Source organism: Amphibalanus amphitrite, unplaced genomic scaffold (genome assembly GCF_019059575.1).
Source record: "Amphibalanus amphitrite isolate SeventyFive unplaced genomic scaffold, NRLGWU_Aamphi_draft 000176F_arrow, whole genome shotgun sequence".
Lineage (NCBI taxonomy): Eukaryota > Metazoa > Arthropoda > Thecostraca > Balanomorpha > Balanidae > Amphibalanus > Amphibalanus amphitrite.
The window spans coordinates 860,896-884,029 of NW_024881671.1; the positions used below are offsets into that span (position 1 = coordinate 860,896).

The following is a 23,134-nucleotide window of genomic DNA, read 5'->3' on the forward strand; positions in this document are numbered from 1 at the left end:
GGGCCAGCGCCGCGCCGCGCCGAGCCGGCAGTGGAGAGCAGCCGGGTCGGCCGGCCGGCCGGCCGGCCCCCTGCCGGGCAGGTGTGTGATTTACGCTCGGCCACGACCGCCGTAACGAAGCCGGGGAGAGAAAAAGGCGCCGAGAAGGGGAGGGAAGGAGACGGTAATATATAGCGGTGGCACCGAGCAGTCAGGTTATTAGCTGGGAGACTCAGGGAGGTCGGCTGTTGACCCAGGCGCCCAGCTGGAACGGAAGGTTATCAAGAGGCGGTCGCTACCAGAATGAAAAGAGACGGTACTGGTAAGTACAGTTGAGAGGATGAGGCGGACGGCACTGGCATGAAGGCGATAAGGCAGCGAAAACAATAGCTACCTACAATGGATGAAGAGAGTGAAGACTAACAGTATTGTCTGAAAAAGGACTTCTGAAGCGGAAGCGGCTACACAGGAAAGTAGACGGACGGCATTTGAATTTCGGCCAAAACATTGCAGGAGTGCAACAGACAGTATTAAATCAAAGGTAGTGTCTACCAGAACGGCGATGGGTAACACCACACCGCTCGCACCGTATCCAGACAGTGAATATCGCACTGGGGTTCAGGAGCAGTCAGCAGGTAGCACCAGACCCAGTCAGTGGCGACAGGATCGGGCGGTAGGTACCGTGGGGGGAGAGGAGTCAGGTCGTACCGGAACGGAGCGCGATTGCATCATGTCGAGAAAGACCCGTCGACCCGGGTCAATAGTCGGATTCTGGTAATGTCATCATGGTTACCAAAAAGTACCTATACGTCACCCGCTCACCGCTGACCCAAAGCGCATATTTTCTATAGAAAGCGTCGACCCACCATTGTCTGAGGGGGGGGGGGGTGACATTTAACCCGCGCCCCGCTGGGGGGGGGGGCAGAATCTGCCCCCCTCCCGTTTTTCGCCAATAACTTCTAAACGCGTTACGCCAGCGACGCCAAACTTTCAGTACCTTATCATACATCAATTTGACACGCTCCCTGAAAATTTGAGCGAAATCCGTCGGAAATTTGTTGAGAAATTGACGTTTTAGTGACGTCATGTTCGCCATTTTCGCCTAAAAAACGGCAAAATTTCAAACGCCGCTAACATCTTCATTTTTAAAGGAATCAAGACGTAACAAAAAAGATTATACGTGATTCTACTTTGTCTATCAAATGGATATCTCGGTTTTTGAAAATTTTGGATTTTGGCCCAATTTTTTTTCTCAAAAAACTGACTTTTTTGGAAAAATAATTATAAAATCCAAAATTTTGAGTGTATCGAAAAAAACCGGAATATATGTCAGAGAAGTGGTCTATGTGCACCTACATACCAATTTTTAGAAGAATCGGTTCAAAAATGTGGGAGTTATTCAAAATTTTATGACGTCATGACACACAAAAAATTTGAAAAATGATTTTTTTGGAAGTTCTAGACCTCGTACGGAAACAAAAATAGCACCATTAGATTCGCCGTGAAAAACTGTATCAGATAGACACCTTTTTAGGCCTTAAAAACCAACTTCAAAATTTGACCTCACTTGACCTGACCTTGACCTGACCTCGACCTCAAATTCATCCAGAGGTGGTCCATATCACTTATTGAGTGTGCCTATTGAATTTTATGCGTAAAATGACCCATAAAACATGTGTCGCACATGCCCTTTTCCATATTTTGTTTTTGGTGACCTGACCTGACCTGACCTGACCTTGACCTTGAACTTTGAATGACATTGTATGCAACGAATATTGTCTTGGTAGTCTAAGAACACGTTTTGGGCAATCAGTCTCAGTCCATTCTTCGGCAACTACGGTGCAAGGCCGATACTGTAGAAACTTGCATGTTGTACCCTTGACCTGACCTTGACCTGACCTCTGACCTAGTTAAGCAAAAAAATTTGGGCTCTAAAGATCCGCCTTGTTGAGAGCTTTCGATTGCCGTTTTCCCCGTCTTTCTACGACCATCGGTTTGGAAGTTAGACAGGGGGGGGGCAGAATCTGCCCCCCCCCAGCAGGGCGCGTATGGCTGAATAGCCCAGCGGGGCGCGGGTTAACGCCCCTGCCAGATATTCGTAGTAACTTTGCACGTAACGCTGCGACTGCTGAAAATCTAAACACCTTTTTATATATCAATTTCACATTGTCTTCGAAATTGTTTCCGAACTTAGCAAAACGATTTCGTGACGCCATTGCCGCGGATTTTGGCCAGATTGCAACACATATTGATCCAGTCATTTTTTTAATCTAGACGAAAATGTGAGTCTTAGAAGTTAGACCAATAGCGTTAACCCGCGACCGGCTGGGGGTCCACGGTTCGTCGGAAGGTCATCTCAGGCTCAAAAGAAACGGTATATACCATTCGAAATCTGACAGTGAGCTGAATCCAAAAATGTATTTTTTATCAAAATCGATCGATGGCCTTTTTTGAAAATTGCGTTTTTCTAAAAACTTAATAATCTTTTATTCAACGGGCTGTCCCGGACATTCTTGAAAACATAAACATGTACTTTTGAGTTCCAGTGAAAGCTGAACGCCAAAAGAACAATATTTAGCGAAGCAATATTTCCAAACATTAATATGCGTCTCCCACAGCCGACAATAAGGCGCAATCACACATCTCAGTGTCACGATGGACCAAAGTCAGCCACACAGAAGCGTGAAATGACCCTTATCGACTCGCAGACCCGTCGCTCTCGGCCCGCCTGACCGGCCACGGAAAGAACGTTCGGCTCTCGTTCTACTAAACAAATGTAATATTTGCCACTTTAACTGTCCACATCGCTATTAAAGTTACTCAGGATACCTGTGAAGAAAATTCATTGTTCTGCTTGATTTACAACATGCTTTAATTTACATTTTTCTTATACATGTTTTGTTCCATCCAGCTGCGATCAGTGCCCGCGCAGGGGAAGTGAGCGGGGTTTCACTGTCAGAGGCTGTACTGGTGACAGCTGTTCGGCCGTGCGACCGGTCAAAGGTTACCCTGCCCCGCCGGGCGCTACCCCCACTCCACCCGAGCTGAGGCCGGTGCAGCCTCTGACATTTCAGCGCGGTCAATTTTCCTTATATGGGCATGATACCAAGCTCAATTGAGCAAAGTAGACATGAACAGATGCAAATTAATGCATGATGCGAAGATGACAGAACAATGAATTTTCTTCACGGGTATCCTGAATAGCTTTAATAGCGATGTGGACAGTTAAACTGACAACTTTGACATTTGTTTAGTAGAACGAGAGCCGAACGTTCTTTCCGTGGCCGGTCAGGCGGGCCGAGAGCGCCGGGTCTGCGAGTCGATAAGGGTCATTTCACGCTTCTGTGTGGCTGACTTTGGTCCATCGTGACACTGAGCTGTGTGATTGCGCCTTATTTTCGGCTGTGAGAGACGCATATTAATGTTTGGAAATATTGCATCGCTAAATATTGTTCTTTTGGCGTTCAGCTTTCACTGGAACTCAAAAATACATGTTTATGTTTTCAAGAATGTTCGGGACAGCCCGTTGAATAAAAGATTATTAAGTTTTTAGAAAAACGCAATTTTCAAAAAAGGCCATCGATCGATTTTGATAAAAAATACATTTTTGGATTCAGCTCACCGTAAGCTTTCGAATGGTATACATCGTTTCTTTTGAGCCTGAGATGACCTTCCGACGAACCGTGGGTCCTGGATTTCCACGCCCCGCTGGGGGGGGGGGGGGTGTTTGAACACCCCGCCTTCTAACTCGTCTCCTGGGCCACGTAGCGATACGCGGAAGACGGCGTTCGAAAGAGCATCAAAAATAATGACGAAATCACTTCGGTCAATTTTTTGGTCCGGTCAAAGGTCAGGTCACCAGAGGTCATTGAAGACAAAATTTCGCCGATTTCCAGGTGGAGTGTCGACAATTTCCAAGAAGCCAACGCATAACTCGGGAACCAATAGAGCTACAGCGCTGCGGAAAACGCATTCGATAGCCCTATTAACGCCCTTTCTGAGTAGTTCTCTCAGATTTGACCTAACATTAACGGTTTTGCCTGCAGGGGGCAAAAACTGCAAAAATAGATTTTTCGAACAGTTTTTCCTGCAATAACTTTTGACCCAAGCCTTGTAGGAGCTTACTTTTACCGGCATCGTGTTCCTCTCGTCAAGACGCATCGAATAAACTATAACTTGACCTTGAAAGGTCAACTTGAAAATTTGACCTCAGGTCAAGGTCATGGCCTGACCGGAAAGGGTCATGTTGCATATCAGTCGATCCGTATCGTTGAGCTGAACACATCTAAGGCGTTTTCATCCAGGGCTGCGGAGTCGATGGATTTTCGGCGACTCCGACTCCGACTCCGGCTTTCAAAAACCAGCTCCGACTCCGACTCCGACTCCGGGCAGAATTGTCGACTCCGACCGACTCCAACTCCCGACTCCGACTCCGCAGACCTAGCAGGGCTGCGGAGTCGACAGATTTTCGGTGACTCCGACTCCGACTCCGGCTCGGGTTTCTAAAATCGACTCCGACTCCGACTCCGACTCCGGTCACAACTGCCGACTCCGACCGACTCCGACTCCGACTCCGACTCCGACTCCGCAGCCCTGTTTTCATCGCTCTAGCATGCCTCTATCAAAAGTTATTTGCAAAAAAACTGTTAGATACCATTCGTGACCTGAGATGACCTCAGGGGCATAATTAGGGGTCACGGACACCATTTTCATGTTCAGTGTGTCTAAACCACTTGTTATTCAGTGTTTGGGAGTGTTTATAATGTCTTTCATCCAAAAGAGGCCAGGGGCGGATCCAGGAAAACTCCAAGGGGAGGGTCATGAATCGAAGTGGTGCCCCTACCTATACCCAAAATTAAAAACTTAACGGATTTCGTCCACTTCATTTTGGTGGTGCCCCCATTTTCAGTTTTTTATTTTTATTTTTTATTTTTAGTCAGTATCTTAACTCTTAGCCACAACCACATTTACCAATTGTAAGCAAGTATACCTACATGAATGTGCTATGTGTATATATGTTGTGGACGCTGAGTAGTGTGTACTTACCAGGAACGTTATCAGGTAAGCAAATCGTTGTCAGTCCGACGAACTTGACCCTGGCGTCTAAAGGGTCTGTCCTTGACACTTCAGGCTTGTCAGGGGCACCAAAGTCCTTCCAGGGACACCACAAACCTGTCAGGGGCACCTACGGCCTTGTAGGGGCGCCACAGGCCCGCCAGGGGCACCACAGGCCCGCCAGGAAGCAGGGGCACCACAGGTCTAGCAAGTATACACGACAGGCCTGCCAGGGGCACAACGGGCCTGTTGGGCCCATGAGCACCCCTAGGGGCAGGGGCACCACAGTCCTTCCAGGGGCACCGCAGGCCTGTGAGGGGCACCAGCGGCCTAGCAGGGGCACCAGTCAACACAGGCCTGCCAGGGGCACCACAGACCTGCCAGGGGCACCAGAGGCCTGCCAGGAGCACCACCGACCTCGCAGGGGTAACTTGGGCCTGTCAGGGCCCAGGGGCACCACGGGCCTGTCGAGAGGCACTTCAGGCTTTTCAGGGGCACCATAGTCCTCTCCGGGCGCAGGGGTAGCAGGGGCACCAGAGGCCTGCCAGGGGCACTACAGGCCTAGCAAGGGCACCACTGGTCTATCAGTTCTCGCTGCGCGGCGCCAGCGGCCGGACGCGCGCGGGGCTCGTCCTGCCCCACTGTGCCGGAGGTGACAGACCCTGTGACTGCCGGTACTCTGAGCGAGTGTGAAACCTTTCCTTGCGTGCGTGTGCGAGTGATTGGACACAGTGAGTGACGGCGATCAGTCTGGACGTGACCTGATATTACCTACCCGAGGACGGCCTGTGAGCAGTGCTTGTGTGTGGCGCCGTGTGACGCCGACGCCGACCGTGTGATGAGGAGCGCGTGACGAGACGGAGATTCACGTGCGCTTTCACTGAGGTCTCGTCGGCCGTGCCGCGACGCTATTGCACTGCAATCACTATGCACTGTGAGCTGCTTCGCTGTTTGGCACTGCTGGCTGCGGTTCGACTGCTGGTGCTCGCTGCTGCCCCGGCCCCCGCGCCGCCCTACAGCCGGGCTGGACGCTGTGCCGCCCCGGCCGGCTCGGCGCGGCCGGCCGACGCCCGACTGCGCGGACAGCTCTCCGCAGCCCGACCGGCCCGGCCTCTTCGCCGTGTCACTGACCGCGCCGAGGTCACATGCCCCTGGGGTATGGACTGTCCCATCCCGGCGGCGACTGTGGCCGACGGCGGCACGCGCGGGCGCACCCGGCGAGGGGTGCGGAGCAGGAGGCGCGGGGCGCGGGGAGGGCGGCTCTGGAGAGCTCGCGCCCGACCCGGCCAGCTATACATCGGCCAGCTCAACATACAGTCACTGAAACCGAAGCTCCTGTCACTGAGGCATGACATTGCCGAGCACGGATATGACCTGGTAATTCTGAATGAGACTTGGATGAAGCCTGCGACACACAACAGGCTGATTCCGATCCCCGGCTACCAAGTGTGCCGGCGTGACCGTCCCGATGGCAAGGGCTACGGTGGAGTTGCCACGGCGATTAGAGCTCCGCTGGAGGCAACCACCGTGGAAACACCTGACCCGCCTGTTGCCGGTACACGGCTGGAGACCCTCTGGGTCCAGGTCCGTGCCGGCCCGGCCCGTGTCATGGTGTGCGCGGTATATCGGCCACCGATCCAGACCCAGGCCAGAGTGACAGCCGACCTGGCGGAGCTGGAGCAGCAGCTCCAGTACATTCTCACTCGGCACAGTGGTCCAATTGTGATCGCCGGGGACATAAACATCAATATGAAGACGGACAGCGCGGCGGCGGAGCAGTTCCGGCAGCTGCTGCGCGGCTACTCCCTGCAGCAGCACACCACCGAGCCGACGTTCCGCGCGTCTGGCTCCATCATCGACGTCATAATCACCAACCAGAGCGTCGACCGGGCCGGTGTTGTCCACTGTGATTACAGTCCCCATAACTGGTCGCGAGTGTTGCTGTCCGTGTCGGACCAGAGGCCACAGCCCTGCACCATTGCCACCAGGTGCTGGTCCAGGTTTGACGCGGACGAGGCCAATCGCCAGCTGACGGAGGTGGACTGGACTCCAGTGTATGCGAGTGACAGCCCGGAGGAGCAGTGGGACTACCTACTCGCAGTGACACGACCCATTCTGGACATACTGCTCCCGGAGAGACGTGTCAGGGTGCGGAACCCGGTCGCCCCGCCAGTCACTGATGCCACCAAGGAGCTCATGGCACAGCGGCGGGCTGCACTCCGAGACGGTCACATCGACACCTACAAGCAGCTGAACCGCCAGGTCCGGTCGGCGATACGGCGCGACACGCGCGAGGAGCTGGAGCGGCGCGTGGACCGGGCTGGGCCGAGCGGTTTGTGGCGCAGCGTGCAGCCCATAGTGGCTCCGAAGCGGAGCGACAGATCCACCCCCGCCGCCGACGCCGACGAACTAAACCGGTTCTTTGTGGAGGTGGGCCCGAGGACCGCTCGACAGGTGACAGCGGCCGGCCCGGAGCTGCCGACCCGCCTGCCGCGCGTCTCCACTGGGGCTTTCCAGGTCACCCCGATATGCCCGGACGACCTGCGCCGAGTGGTGGGGAGAATGCGGAGCAGTAAGGTGTGCGGTGCTGACGGACTTTGCGTGCATTTTATAAAACAGTGTCTGCCGTCGCTGTGCCATATTTTAACGCACATTGTCAACTCGAGCCTCGTGTCACATCATGTTCCTCGCGCTTGGAAACTGACGCTCGTACATCCGATTCAGAAATCGACTAAATCTACCGACATTTCAAACTACCGACCGATTTCTATTTTACCGACTATCGCCAAGATCACCGAACGTGTTGTGTACGAACAGCTTTTTTACTACTTCTCATCACATCACCTGTTTTCTTCTAGTCAGCATGGTTTTAGGCCGAACCATAGTACAGATACCGCGCTTCTTACCGTCACCGACTCAGTTTTTACCGCGATGGATCATGGCAAAGTTGCTCTTATCTCATTACTCGACCTGTCAAAGTGTTTCGATGTTATTCCGCATGACCGTCTGCTGAACAAGTTGTGTTTATACGGCGTTGACACACGGTGGTTCGAGAGCTATTTAAGCGACCACTACCAGCAGGTCTGTGTGCAGATGTCCGTCGGCTCTCGGTGCACCTCTCGACCGCTCCCCAATGCCATCGGTACCTACCAGGGGTCAGCGCTTGGGCCACTGTTGTACTCCGTGTATGCAAATGACTTGCCTCTTTACGCTGACAACGACGCGGATATTGTGCAATACGCCGATGACACTCAGGTTCTGGTCACTGGGGGGCCCGGCGACATTGGCTCCTTAGTAGTCATTATGGAGAACGTTCTTGTTAAACTAGGTCATTGGTTCAGCAAAAATGGTTTGAAAGTTAACGCAGAAAAAACTCAGCTCATCTTAACCGGATCCAGGCAAAACATTAAGCGGCTTCCACCTGTCAACATCAGTTTCATGGGCGCCACTGTCGCCGGCTCCCCCACTGTGCGGAACCTGGGTGTCGTGTTTGATCAGAGCCTGACGTTCTCGGCCCACATTGATGACGTTGTACGCCGCTGCACCGGTACACTGTGTGGCCTCGCTCACAGCCGGCACTGCCTGCCACAGTCCTGCATGGTCCGACTGGTCGAGGGACTCGTTGTCTCGCTGATACGCTACTGTATTACCGTGTATGGGTCTGCGAACAAGACTCAGCTTGGCCGCCTTCAGCGAGTCCTCAACTTCTGTGCGCGTGTTATCTCCGGCCGGAGGAAATTCGACCACATTAGCGACGTGTTGCGACAGCTGGAATGGTTTACCGCTGATAACTTGTATCTGTACCATGGCTTGACGCTGCTAAACAAGATCCTGCGCACATCCGAGCCAGAGGCACTCTCGAGTGGTCTCATCACTCGACAGGATGTCACCCGCCGATCCACGCGACAGTCAGACCATCTCGTGACGCCCCAGATTTTATCAGAGTCTGGGAGGCGGAGGTTTTTATACTCTCACGTGACAGCATTCAATAGACTCCCACCAGCGATGCGTGATATGCAGCACTCTCTTTTTAAGAAAGAGCTGCGTGAGAGGCTTCTGAGGAGTCAGAATGACGGCTGATCAGACTCGCTGACGTTATTTTATATTATATCTGACGCCGTTCACTCACTCGTATGCATGCATGTGTGTTTTTATGTACCCACCTATTGCACCTGCACCGACTGTACCTTCTTGACTCGAGGCTATGAATAGCCATTGTATGATGGAATGCCTCACGACGTGAAATAAATAAATAAATAAATAAATATCAGGGGCACCACGAGCCTGTCGTAGCCAGGCATCTCAGGCTTGTCAAGGCCCAGGGGCACCACAGGTCTGTGAGGGGCACCAGCGACCTAGCAGGGGCACCAGTCAACACAGGTCTGCCAGGGGCGCCACAGATCTGCCAGGGGCACCACAGACCTGCCAGGGGCACCAGAGGTCTGCCAGGGGCACCACCGGCCTCGCAGGGACAGGGGCACCTTGGGCCTGTCAGGGGCACCACGGACCTGCCGAGGGGCACTTCAGACTTTTCAGGAGCACCAGTCCTCTCCGGGCGCAGGGGTACCAGCGGCCTAGCAAGGGCACCAGAGGTCTGCCAGGGGCACCAGCGGCCTAGCAAGGGCACCAGAGGCCTGCCAGGGGCACCACAGGCCTAACAGCACCACGGGCCTGTCAGGGGCACCTCAGGCTTGTCAGGGCCCAGGGACACCACAGTCCTTCCAAGGGCACCGCAAGCCTGTCAGGGGCACCATAGGCCTGCCAGGGGCACCGGAGGCCTAGCAAGGGCACCACTGGCCTGTCAGGGGCACCTCAGGCTTGTCAGGGCCCAGGGGCATCACAGTCTTTCCAGGGGCATTACAAGCCTGCCAGGGGCACCAGAGGCCTAGCAAGGGCACCACAGGCCTGCCATGGACACCACAGGCCTGCCAGGGGCACCACCGGCCTTGCAGGGGCGCCTCAGGCCTGTCAGGGGCACCACGTGCCTGCCGGGGACACTTCAGGCTTGTCAGGGGCGTTACAGTCCTGTCAGGGCCCAGGGGCACCAGGCCCGTGGTGTCCCTGCTAGGCCTGTGGTGCCCCTGGCGGTCCTGTGGTGCCCCTGTCAGGACTGTGATACCCCTGATAGGCCGGTGGTGCCCCTGGCAGGTCTTTGGGCCCCCGGGCCTCAAGGGGGGGCCATGACCCATGTGACCCCCCCCCCCCCTTGGATCCGCCACTGAAAGAGGCGCATTTCAATTTTCTCCCATTGACTTATAGGTAATGGGGAAGTCGCAAAATTGACCTGACCTTAGGTCATCGATATCATAATTCTGAGATATGAATTTTGTACATGTTATTGCTCTTAGCAATCGCTGAAAGTTTCAAAGCGAGCGGTTATTTGGTGTAGCTATGACAGACATTTAAACTTTTGATGAGGTGAGGTCACTTCAAGTGACCTGATGACCTGAACTTGAATGACCTTGGTCTGAAAATTTCAAAACATGTGTAGAATTGATGTATGATAAGGTGTACCAAAAACGGAGGCGCGGAGCTCCGCCGTTTTTGAAATATTTGCGAAAAACCACAACGGGGGTGTTGAAATACCCCCACCCCCACCCCACCCCAGCAGGGCGCGGGTTAAAGAACAAATTTTCAAAAATTGTATCCTACATCGTCGAAAATGCCGTCTGACACAAATTATCTATGTGTGACCTGTGACCTGGTACCCGATACCTTAGACCGGAATTACGACTTGGCGCATGTCGACACACATTAGGTATCCGTGCGTTTCCAGACTTTTTTTGTGATTAGAAACGTGTGAACATGTGAAATGAAGCTTTTTCCATGCATTATGGCGGGTACTAAGGTCACTTGAACGCCAGGGTCAGGTCATTGACCTTGAGTGACCTTAGGGAACTTTTTAGAGATTTACATTTCAGAGTAGTTTTTTGAGCTGATTTCGGATTTGGCATTCATTTGATGTGTTTTGGCGCATATCCAACATGCTGCGAACCTGTCAGTGAAGGTTTACACAGGTATTATGGATTGCCGGCGGACTTTCGGTTGACTTGACTCGACATGGCCCTACCTTCCCAAATGCGTGAATAAGTCATCGTTGATCAAAGCAAATACTAGACTTGGAAATCAGCACCCCGAAAAAAAAACATGGTAGATTCTCTAAAATGTTCTGGCAGGTCCCGTTTTTCCCTACTTTTGGGTCATTGGCCTGACCTGGAAAGCCAACCAATGACAAAGAACCTTAAAGTTGGGTAGCCGGTCGGCTTCCTCTCGCTATGGGCAACACGCTCATTTCTCCCCTAAGCTCCAGCTCGATCACGGACTGAACAGTTGGGGGGCCCGAACGACCCTCCCCACATACGAGTATAGGTACGCAAGCGGCCGTGAAAAAAAGAAACGAAGATCACAGTCTATAACGGGCTTTTCCGGCGGTGAAATGCTGCCCACTACTGAAAGAACTGCTCATGGTGGGTCGATTCACAAGAGAAGTATGCCCATGCGCAGTTGGAGGGACAAGCTGCTGCAAAGCGTGGGGCCGAACTGTTGCGAAGTTCTAGCTAGAATAGGTAGGTATGTATTTTTACACGTGTACGGAAACGAGCCGGACACCACGCCGATAAGGCACGACATGATCGGACGTAAAGCCCAGCAATGTGTATGGCTCTTTGCAGGACGACGCTTAATCAGCCCAGCAGCGCTAATGACGCCGTGGTGGCGGGGGGGGGGGGGCTACATAGATCCCCGATGCCAATAGAGCGGGTTGGGATTTACCGGACCAGCCCAGAGTCCACGAGGGAAGGGCGGACCAGGCCGGCGCGGAAAGGACGGACTCGGCGCCCATCACGTGAGGATGGGATCGGCCGACCGCGTCGCTGTCGCTGCAGCCGAGAACAGCCGGCCAGCAGCTCCGTGACGGGCTCTACCGTCAGGGGCCGGCGGCACGCGATGGTGCCATTTCGGTCCGCCGCGAGCCCCACCTTCCACCCGCCAGCCCGGTCACGGCTTCAGCAGAAAACATGTCATCATCTACAGAGTTTCGGCGGCTTGGCGAACTTTCGTCAGCTGAGAACTCTCGGGACACGGGCGGGGTATGCAAGGCATGGCTCGGGGCTGGCGCTTCCGGGCGGCGCCTTCCCACATGTTTGGCCAGCCGGATATATGTCGTCAGATTTCAGCTCAGTTCACATAGTTTCGTGTTTTCACACCCGGCTGAGATATCTTAAGGGTACGATTGCGATACATTCCTGAATCCCTCCGCAGCGTACAAAGCGTATCCGCAGCGTATCCACGTACAAAGGTCAAAGGGTCACCGACTTACCAGATTTACTCAGTTGATGCTATATTTTCCTACACTGTGCCACAGCCATTTATCACCAAATATTTCTTTCAAAATAATTTATTGGACGAATTTCGTACCGCTAACAGATGAGCGAATCACATATAAATATGAGGCATGACAATAAAACAAAACAAGTCGCCAATGTATGATTCGCACTTGGCCGCTGTAGATATTTCTGTAAAACGGTTACCTTCCCAATACGACATCCCAATGCATACAATAAAACAAAAACGATCCTCTTAAGACGCGCGCACTCACTTGGTGCATCACATATGATATCACACGCACACACAAGCACTAAACATAAAACATGTAATCTTTGACGGATTAATTCATGAACAATGTTAGACAAATGCACCATTACCACCCGTGGTGCTATGGTATTTTTATCTTACATTATTTAAGAATTAACATAAAACATGGAAAGACACGTGGATATCGCTCACTGTCCCTTCTCATTCCGTCGATGATACGGCCCCAATAGACATCCCACGGTGACAACAGTAATGGTGCGTCGCTCGCACAGGCGAACACCCAGTTCCACTCGACACCGCCCGGGGCGCCGGCGTCGGCAGTCAGTAGTGGACCGTCTTGCGGATCATGCGCGGCAGCACCGGCTTGCAGACGGGCCTCTGCGGGCAGTACTTGATGGTGTGCGCGTTGTCGCCGCGCGCGCCGCACGTGGGGCACGTGTAGGCGCGCAGCACGGGACACCGCACGATGCCCCGCTGGTCCTGGCGGCAGAGACACAGACATGTCGGGTCAGAAACACGGCCGGCTCGGCAGCTGCAGCTGCGCCTGACGGCTGCACTCGTCACACACGGCCCAGGTGTCCTCTGTGCCCCGCGGCGGACCGAGTGGCGGCGGAGCGGCTCGCCGTGCAGTCCGTGCACCGACGGCACAGAGGCGTGCACGAAAAGGCCGACAGGACCGCGGCATTCCATCGGATCATGCGTTCGGCCGGCGCGGCGCGATATTGCGAAAATGTCGCCCCGGCCGTCTGGACATGCCGAAGCTGACCGCTACTGTTTACGTTACAGCGGCCCGCCTTTGATGTCCGCAGGCCCGACCGGCAGGGTGTGGCTGGCTGTCATCAAAGTCAACAAGCAGCGGAGTACCGCATGTTCCCAGAAATACGGCAACCGTGCTGCCGTGATTTCGAGCTATTTTGTCGTTTATTTAGGTGGGCGTTCGGTGAAGGCTACAGAATGCAGGAGGGGCTCGTACCTTTACCAACGTAATAACTAGGTTGCATGGTATGCACACGATCATATAAAAGCAATGGCATCAAACTGTTTTAGCAACATATTGGATCATCTGGTAACCCTGATCTTTCTTTAAGTATATTTTAAGTTTTCAAAGGTGAGACAGGTGCTTAAATTGCCTAGTGAGATTCCAATAGACTTCATGACGCTTGTTTTTGAATGAATTAAGTAAAACATCGTGTTTCAAGGGCTCTGTAGTCCTAACACTAACAAACAGATGGATAGCTCCCAGTACCAAGGCTTGAAGTACTGACATCGACAATTGATATCGGAAGAAATTCAGAAAGCTGGCTATTGTGGAGCATATACTAAAGAAAGAAAAACTTCATGGAACAGCAAATGCGACGAATACTGCAAATGAATATCGTGAATCATTGAAACCATCGGAATGTTAGCCCGTCAATCTTCCATGCGTTGCGTGTTAATTTATGAAATGTTTTATGCTAATGTTAAATTGCCACTAACGAGCGACATTCCTATGTTTCGTTTCTTTCTTTTTACGCGCCACTGGAGTACTCACCCGGCGACAGCAGGATGCTCCAAGGTACCATATTTGACACGAGCTCAGAAGCCTGATGAAATTCCAGCCCCGTGCTGATGAAATTACCGTCACGATACGACCCCACACATCTCTTACAGCATGCAATCCGCACGTACATACGGGCTGTCAACACCGTCTGAACCCTGCCCTGACTGGTCAATGGCACTGTCTTATGTAACAGCTGCGGCGGGCCTCAGTCGACAAAGCTCTGCTCTGCCCGCTGCCGGCGACTCACCTTGAGGATGTGGTTGGAGTAGAACTGCGCCGTCTCGCCGTTGTTCTTGCAGAACACGCAGAGGTCGGGCAGACTCTTCTTGCTCTTGCGCCTGGCCTCGAGCAGCGGCCGGGTGAGGAGGCGCGCGCTCAACAGCTCCGCCTCGGGACGGTACTCGGTGTCGCGGCCGTTCTCCCGAAACTCGGCCAGAATCGCCTCCACGTCGTCCGAGTCTGAAACGAGCGCCAGCCGAGACAGGCGTCACAGCCACAGCCACGGCTTTCAAAAGATTGGCTGACTGAGATTTATTTTTAAAAGTCGCAATTAACTGAAACGATTTAGGTTAACCGTCTTCGCCCCCGAAATTACCTTTCGGGATATAATTTTGAATTCCAATGCCTAAATTTTTACGGATATGCGTGTCAAAGTCCCAAACAAATTCTTGCCGACGTCGTAAGTAAACATCTGCACAGTGCTAAAATATGGTGTACCCATGTCTTAGACACGAGGTCGTCTTAGGTCATGAAATGTAAATCTAAATAGCAGTTTTTCGGCAATAACTTTTGGTAGACACTTAGAGCCAAAGCAACCACTTGAATGTATTCGGGTCGACGATGCGGATCGCTGGTATGGAACATGGCCTTTTCCGGTCAGGTCACCTTGACCTTAGGTCAAATTTTCAAATCGGCTTAACCCGCGCCCCACTGGGGGGGGGGGGGCTATTCATAGCCCCTCCCAATTTTCTGCAATAACTTCTAAACCGCTTGACGTATCGACGTCAAACTTTCAGTACCTTTGGATGCATCAACTTGACACCTTGTGTCAAAATTTGAACTTCGTAGCTACCATAGGTTGACCGGAATTGACGTCAGAGTGACGTCATGTTCGGCCGATTTCGATTTCGATTCCGATTTCGACGCATTTCGCGATTTCGGCCTGAGCTATAAGCTAAATTCAACTCAACATGACCTCGAATGACATAAACGACATCGAATCCGAAATTTATGGCCTAAACGGATTATAAAACATGTGTCACGTGACCGATGCATGATATAAGCTTTCCGTGACCTGTGATGACCTGACCCTGAACTGAAAATCAAAGTACAAGTTTGGTACCCTTAGAGTATCTAAATTATCTGTTCACGAGTGTGTAAACCAAAAATGAGCTTGTTCTGACTTGTAAGCCGGCGGCCAGAACCCAAATTGTGAACAAGCCAAACATTGATAATTTTTACTTTGACCTGACCTGTGACGTCATCGGTGACTTCGAGGTCAATGAAATTAGGTTTCGCTCGACAGGTTTCCGGGGCTATCAGACGCCGCGGTTTAAATTTTGACGATCGGCACAGTAGTTTCGGAGGTAGGAGGGGGGGGGGGCTATGAATCCCCCCGTAGGACGTGTTATACGCAGACCCCAGTGTGGGCCGCGAGTTAAGGCCAAATTGTAGTTCGTGATGAGAAATTCGATATGTCTTGCTATACCTGTCATACATAAGGATAAATAAACGATTAGAAGGTCAGAGTGACTTTTATGATGCGCCATAATACTGCAATCGTTCAACAGATATTAGAGACTGCTGGTCTGAAATATACGAGTCCCAGCATGGAAAGCATGCAAGTTATGAACATCGATGGGTTTCGCTTGGCTATGCACTCTACAATCTACATGCCCGATCGCCTACTGTGCGCCGGCCCCGTTTGCCAAGCACGAGCTGCCCCTCACTCGGCATAGTACCTATGGTCTCAGCTGAGGACCCGGGGTAGAGGCTAGAACTGGTTTGGAGCGCCCGGCGGCACGGAACAGGGTCAGAGGTCAGGTAAAGGTCAGCTGCCGGGCGTAGTGTTCGAGGACCGGTGCCGGGAGGGGGCCGGCGGGGTGGTTAGTGGCTGTGTGGGGCTGTGGTCACGGCGATGGGCCTGACCACTGCAGCAGTGGCCACACTGGTTTACAAAACCCTGCATCCTCCCGTCACGACATGTCAGGCTCCGTGACCCAGTATGACCTGGCATCAGCAAGAAATGTCCGGCAACGGGTACCTGCTAAAAACAAACGCACACACACACGCAGGCAAGTAGTACACTGTGACGAGCGGAATGGTGTCGAACGAAAAACAGCCTTTACGATCGCCGGCCCTGTCGGTTTTCTGCATACGCCACAGCCGAGGGGAGGGGTGGGACCTCGCCGCTTTCAGTGTGGCCAAATTGGTTTAGCGTTAGGGGGAGGACGTATAAAAAAGTCGTATGAAGATGTCCCTATCTAAAAAAATCGTCTTCAGCCTCATTTTAGGTGCAGTTTTTACAAGTAATGTGGAAAAACTATACCTGACGTCAAGCTCTGGTGGAAAGTAAAAAAAAAAACTCCAAATATTGTCATTAAAGATGTAAAAAAACAACATTGCAAGCGCGACAGCACGAGTATGACTGTGCGAATCGTACATTGGAACATTTTTAATCTGTATTCCTACACTAGGTATGCTTTCACAGCAAAAACGTCGTGATGATGTAATTTTAAAATTTCTGAGGATGTCATTATACTTTTCATTGGGGGGGGGGGGGGTGACTTTCCCCGCAACATCACCAATTTGGCCGCACTGCCGCTTTCGCCCCTAACTGAGTCACACGGAGAAAAGGGCAAGCGCCGTTGCGAGATGCAGCGACTGGTAACCAATTTTAAGATCGAGTATTTTTAAACAATAAACATCTTTATCTGTAGATCTTTGAACGCCTGCAGCACGCAGCGCAGCTGCCAGTGGTGGTAGATGCTGTAACAGTGTAACAATAACCTTAAAGACGTTTAACGGTCGACCTGACCTGACCAAACCTACCACAGCCGCACAAATACTATCGTGCAAACGATTGCAATATCCGAAATCAGGATTCCAAAATACATAAACTCTTTCCAAGAAAGTCAAGCAGATCCTAATTTTTTCAAGCTTCCGATTACTGACCTGACCTGGAAGGTCAGCTAATAAACTCGGACCTTGAAGGACGTCATCGGTTCGTTTCTTTACAAAGAGCTCTAGCTCAATCAGGGCCAAGCGACCATGCGGAGGGATTCGACCGACCCTTTTCCACATAAATATAGATGTGTATATTTAACCCTCGCACTCAAACGGCTGGACCCCTCCACTCGGCTTTTCACGAAAGGCTTGCGTAAAAAGCGGCCGATTGTCACAAAACTTCCCGCAGCCTCGAGTTAAAAATTCTTTACACACCATAACAATTTCATGACCCTGATCTTAATGACTTTTGACCTGTGACCTATTTCTCGAGGCCATGTCAGGCCGGAATTGCGATTATATGGAGTAAACTTGTCATACACTCTCTCGCCAAAGCCTCCTTAAGTGCCCCAGAAAGTTATTAAGTTAACCCGCGCCCCGTTGAGGTATGGCAGGTTACACGTCTAGGGTGAGGGGGGGGCGACAAAGGGCCCCCGTCGTATCTCCGGAACCAATAGCCGGATCGGAAAAATTCAAACGGCAATCGAAAGAACTCATCGAGATGTACAAGATAAGATATCGATAACTTTGATAATTGACCTGTGACGTCACAGGGAGGTCAAAAATGTGAAATCAGTCCAATTTACAATGACGAGTCGAGAAGTCGGTCATAAAAATGAAATATAAGTTTCCAAAATGACTTTGGATATGATGTATATTGTATATGATAGATTTGGCATATGGATAGTCACCTGAGTGGATGATGACCTAGGACGTCATAACAGAGGTCAGCCTCGACCAATCAGAAAACACTTCCGTGAATCGTAAGGAAAGGCATGTTAAATTGTGAATATTCGAGTCTTTATGAAGACAGGTCATATATATGCAACCACAGACACCTCCTTGACCATTTTCTTGGACCTATGACGTCACAGAAAGGTCAAATAGGGTCACATTGTACTGGTTTACAACGAAAAACAGGTTTTTACGTAAAAGAGACTTTACTCACGTAAAGGATCATATTCAGTCAGGAAGAGGTTGATACGTAGGTATCATTAATACCTACTATTCCTCACTGAGTTCAAGCACAAATACCCAAAAACTCATAAGAACAGTCGCTACCTTTTCAGTCATTCAAACGGCTATATCTCTGGCAGTTTTAGAGATATTTTGTTAATTTTTGGCTTGTGTAAGACCCGTAAGGGTTTCTCTGACAAATATTCCCATTTTCTAGAAATTTCCTCCAATTTTAAAAATATCCTAGTAAATCTAAATTTTGAGTTCGAAAATCTCTAGATCTAAGGATTTTTTTTAAATTTTTGGAAATTTAAAGATAACCATTTTGTTTGTCATGCCTTTTTATACCTACGGTCCAATTTTTAAGTCGCTAAGTTTAAACCTTGATTTTCTGCGATTTTTCTCAGTGAACAACTTTTTCGATGAAAAATCGTCGAACATGACCTCCGTTTGACCTCTATAACTCGTGACCTGAGATGAACTGGGACATAATTGTTCCAGGAGTTGTGTAAAATTGATGTCCGGAGAGTTACCTACTGAAGGCTTCAAGTCGAAATTCGCAGTTGTTTCTAAGTTATCTGCAAAAAAAAAAAAACACGGGGGGCCTTTTGGCCCAACGGGTCGTGGGTTAACAAAGCGACATCATCAAAGGCCAATGGCCACTGTACATTTCATGATCCTTTACATCCATGCCATAGTCCATGAGACAATCATGACTTAACCCGCGCCCCGTAAGAGGGGGGGGGGGGGGCGAAACGCCCCCCCGTCCTTTTCAGTCAATATCTCCTAAACGACTGCAGATATCGTCACCAAACTTTCAGGACCCCTCCGGGCAACAATTTTACACATTATGATAAAAATTGTCCATAGGCTATAATAGGTTCGCCGCAAATGACGTAAGAAGGACGTCATGTTCTGCCATTTTCGAACAAAAAAAAAAAAGGTTCACGGGAAGAGCTGTCAGGCTTACAGCTCTGAAGATACAGAAAATGATCAAGACATAAAAGGTGTCGAATTAACGGGGCTACAAAACTGTAATCTCAGATCTGTGAATTTTTTTGGGTTTTAACCCCTAAAAATAAAAAATAGATAAAACAGTTAAAAAAGTTTTTTTTTTTCAAATTTCGAGAAAAACGGAATATAAATGAGAGTCACTCCCACATTCACCACATACCAAATTTGAGTTTGATGCTTCTTTTTTTGGCCAAGTTATAGCGAGAACACTATTCAAAATTGATAACGTCAAATTTTTTGCTCATTTGTTAGCAATTCTAGACCATTAGCGCAAATCAAACACCACTAGACCTCGTGACGAGCTGCATGGAAACGATACCCAATTTATGCAAAAATATCAACTTTTAAATTTGACCTTATTTGGCTTGACCTTGACCTGACCTTTACCAGAACATAACCTTAACCCGCGCCCCACTGGGGTCTGCGTATAACACGCCCTACGGGGGTGGGGGGGCTCTTCATAGCCCTCCTCCTAACTCCAAAACTACTGGCCCGATCGTCAAAATTCAAACGGCGTCTGATAGCCCCGGAAAAACTGTCGAGAGAAACCTAATTTCATTGACCTCGAGGTCACCAATGACGTCACAGGTCAGGTCAAAGTAAAAATTATTAGCATTTTGGCTTGTTCACATTTTGGGCTCTGGCCGCCGTCCTACAAGTCAGATCAGGCTCATTTTTGGTTTACACACTCGTGAACAGATGCTCTAGATACTCTGAGGATACCAAACTTGTACTTTGATTTTCAGGTCAGGGTCAGGTCATCACAGGTCACGGAAATATTATATCATGCGCCGGTCACGTGAAACATGTTTTATGGTCCATTTAGGCCATATATTTCGAATTTGATGTCGTCTGCGTCATTCATTTTGAGTCGAATTTAGCTTAGGTCAGGTGAAGGTCACTTTCAGGTAAAAAAAGGTTCAAATTTTGAAGTTAGAATTTTTCAACAAAAACATGTCTATCGGATGCAGTTTGAGCTCAGAAACACGATGGTGCCATTTATACTGGTGTACGATGTCAAATACGTACTGAAAAATTGCTTTGAAAAATTAATAATTATGAATTTTTTGCAATAGTGCGTATAACTTGGCCATTTTTTAAGATATTTAGCTAAAACTTGCTAGTTAGTCATAAGCATGCGTTGTATCACATATATTCCGATTTTCTTCGAAGAGGTAAAAACTTTTTGAAAAATATAAAAATATAAGTTTTGAATTTTATGATACAAAATTTTAGACATTTTCAACATTTCGAAAATCCGAGATGGCACTTTGATAGCGCAGTCTATTCTGAGTCCTTTCATGCAAATAAATTGGATCTAGCTTAAAAACTGAGCTATTGGAAACGATTGCCGTGGTTCAATGTTTTGCGTCGAAATCGGCCAAACATGACGTCACTCTGACGTAATTTCCGGCCGACCTATGGTAGCTACGAAGTTCATATTTTGACACAAGGTGTCAAATTGATGCAGCCGAAGGTACTGAAAGTTTGGCGTTGATACGTTAAGCGGTCTGGAAGTTATTACAGAAAAACGGGAGGGGGCTATGAATAGCCCCCCCCCCCCCCAGTGGGGCGCGGGTTAACTGGCCCCAAAGGTTGCCTGACCCACATAATCTCATTTGCCATGTAAGATGGACCATAAAACATGCATCATACGACACTTTCGTATTGTGACCCTCAGTGACCTAACCTTTGTGACCTGACCTGGTATCAACGACCTCAATTAGCAAAATATGTGTTTTGCGGACAATTCCCCCATCGATAATTTACAATAACATGCCTTTTACTCGATTTTACAACACAATTCTTGAAATGCCTGTAAACGGTGAAAATTCGATCTTTGACCTGACCTGTGACGCCATCAGTTGGACCAAGGTCAATGAAATCGGGTCACAAGGTAGTTCCGTGGTAGGACTATCCAAAGCCGTTTGAATTTTGAGAATTTGAATTGGCCGTTAACTTTCTGATATCTTAGGGGGAGGGGGTAGCGAAACGCCTCCCCTCTACGGGTGGTATGGTCCGCCGATAGCCCTACGGGGCGCGGGTTAAAGGTAGGGAATAGCACAATATTGGGTGGTGAGTCTGACATGGGGCGTTGAATTGCCATTTTGGCCTTGAGGAAGAGATGACAGTCGAATGCCCTTCGATTCAGGGTTACAAAATTGTCAGGGATCAGGGAAGGTAAAATGACTTTTTTAATGAGGGAACGGAATGTTTGGTCTTGATTTGCCACTCAAATTTAGCCTTCACAAAACGAGGGTGTCATTCATCTAACCCCATGGGTGGAACGGTTGACGTTTTTACTCTCGTTGAATAAGAAGAGTGTAGGCATGGCAAAGACGATCACTGCAGTCTGCAAGTGCTGAAATGAAAAACGTCTGCGAAAACCCTACAAGGTATGACATGACGTGCCACGCTCCCGGATCAGGATCATTTTCTGACATTCTTCCCGACTTGAATGATTTGATTGATTCCTACTGTTGACTGATTCCTACTGAAGTCCATGAAGGGAATAAAAGCTCTCTGCCTTTTTAATACCAAAACGAAACTATCACCACCAGCACTGATCAAGACAAGTCAAAGTAGCTACCTACTACCCATGTCCTACATGTATCCAAAAAAAAAAAAAGAATGTATTAATTTCCAATATATGAATGTAAGATTTCAACGTTAAAAATGTAACAACGTGTTGATACTGGTCACTCATTCATTCATTCATTCATTCATTCCAATTCATTCTTTGAATGACTCATGCACACTGCCAGCCGACGTTAGCTAAGTAATTAAGTATCCATCACATGCACATAGACACTTTTGGAAAACACATAAAACAAGCTACTTGGCAATCGCTTGTGAACATTTCATACCAAATGGAGTACAGCATCCTTCGCAAACCGGCCTAACAATTATGCTCTCGTCAGTCGTGTTCCAAATGCCGAACTGGAACATCAGCGGCGCCAGCTTACCGTCAAAGAAGACGTCTGGTCGGTAGGCAATCAAATCGGGCCACATTTTAAATACCCACTTCGAGCACTTGGAAAACACCGACTAAAACGAACAGCACACAAACCGCCCACCTCACAGCCAGTTGTCGAGCACTGATTTTTCTCGATCACTTCCTGGCTGCCACCAACCTGCGGGCGACGGGACTTCAGCCCCGAGCGTGGCTGACGTCACGACCGCCACCAGCCAATCAGTGATCAGCGGCGTCCGCGGCGGTCGTCTTGGACTGGACGGCTGACTGTTGCTAACCACTTCCGCTCGTGGCATGGCTCGTGCCTATTGTTGTTGTTTTCGAAGGGGTGCCACTGTCTTCAAGAGTGCCATTGATTCAAACTTATTCAAAATACGTTTGAATGGCAACTGAGATTTGGTATCCAACGAGCGAATCGCAATCATCGGAAGGTTATTTCTAATCATCGGAATATTTCTAATGATATGCTACCTATCTGCAAAATTGTGGTTCTCAGTGAGCTCTCTCAAATAAGCATGTTTTGGTGCAGCCATTATATGATAAAGGCTAGTTTTGCAATTTAACCCTCGCATGTGTGCGGCGTTTGCCAGCTTCTAATGTGTAGGGGGGGGGGGGTCGGTTGGACCCCCCTTGCCGTTTGGCCCCTGATTGAGCTAGAGCTTCGCGGAAAAAACGAGCGTGCTGCCTGTCACGAGAGGAAGTCGATGATACCCAATTTTAAGGTCCTAGGTCATTGGTTGACCTTCCAGGTCAGGTCAATGACCCAAAGGGAAAATCGGGACCTGTTAGAAAGTCGA

The 23,134-nt window shown here is 49.8% G+C and overlaps 1 protein-coding gene across 1 annotated transcript; it reads right to left on the minus strand.

The window, feature by feature from the left end:
* Positions 1-12,414: 12,414 nt before the first annotated feature.
* On the minus strand, positions 12,415-22,598 carry LOC122383915 (nanos homolog 1-like). Its single transcript, XM_043370786.1, has 3 exons — positions 22,330-22,598; positions 14,415-14,626; positions 12,415-13,107 (listed from the first exon to the last, which is right to left on the minus strand). Exons 1-3 carry the CDS (start codon positions 22,373-22,375, stop codon positions 12,949-12,951), a joined length of 417 nt encoding a protein of 138 aa, XP_043226721.1. The 5' UTR covers positions 22,376-22,598; the 3' UTR covers positions 12,415-12,948.
* Positions 22,599-23,134: the final 536 nt, after the last annotated feature.

Coding starts and splice junctions, on each gene's coding strand:
- LOC122383915 (XM_043370786.1), bottom strand. CDS start 22,375: ATGTGGCCCGATTTGATTGCCTACCGACCAGACGTCTTCTTTGACG. Junction 14,627..22,329: donor ACCAGACGTCTTCTTTGACG/GTAAGCTGGCGC, acceptor CGCTCGTTTCAG/ACTCGGACGACGTGGAGGCG. Junction 13,108..14,414: donor ACTCCAACCACATCCTCAAG/GTGAGTCGCCGG, acceptor CTCTGCCGCCAG/GACCAGCGGGGCATCGTGCG.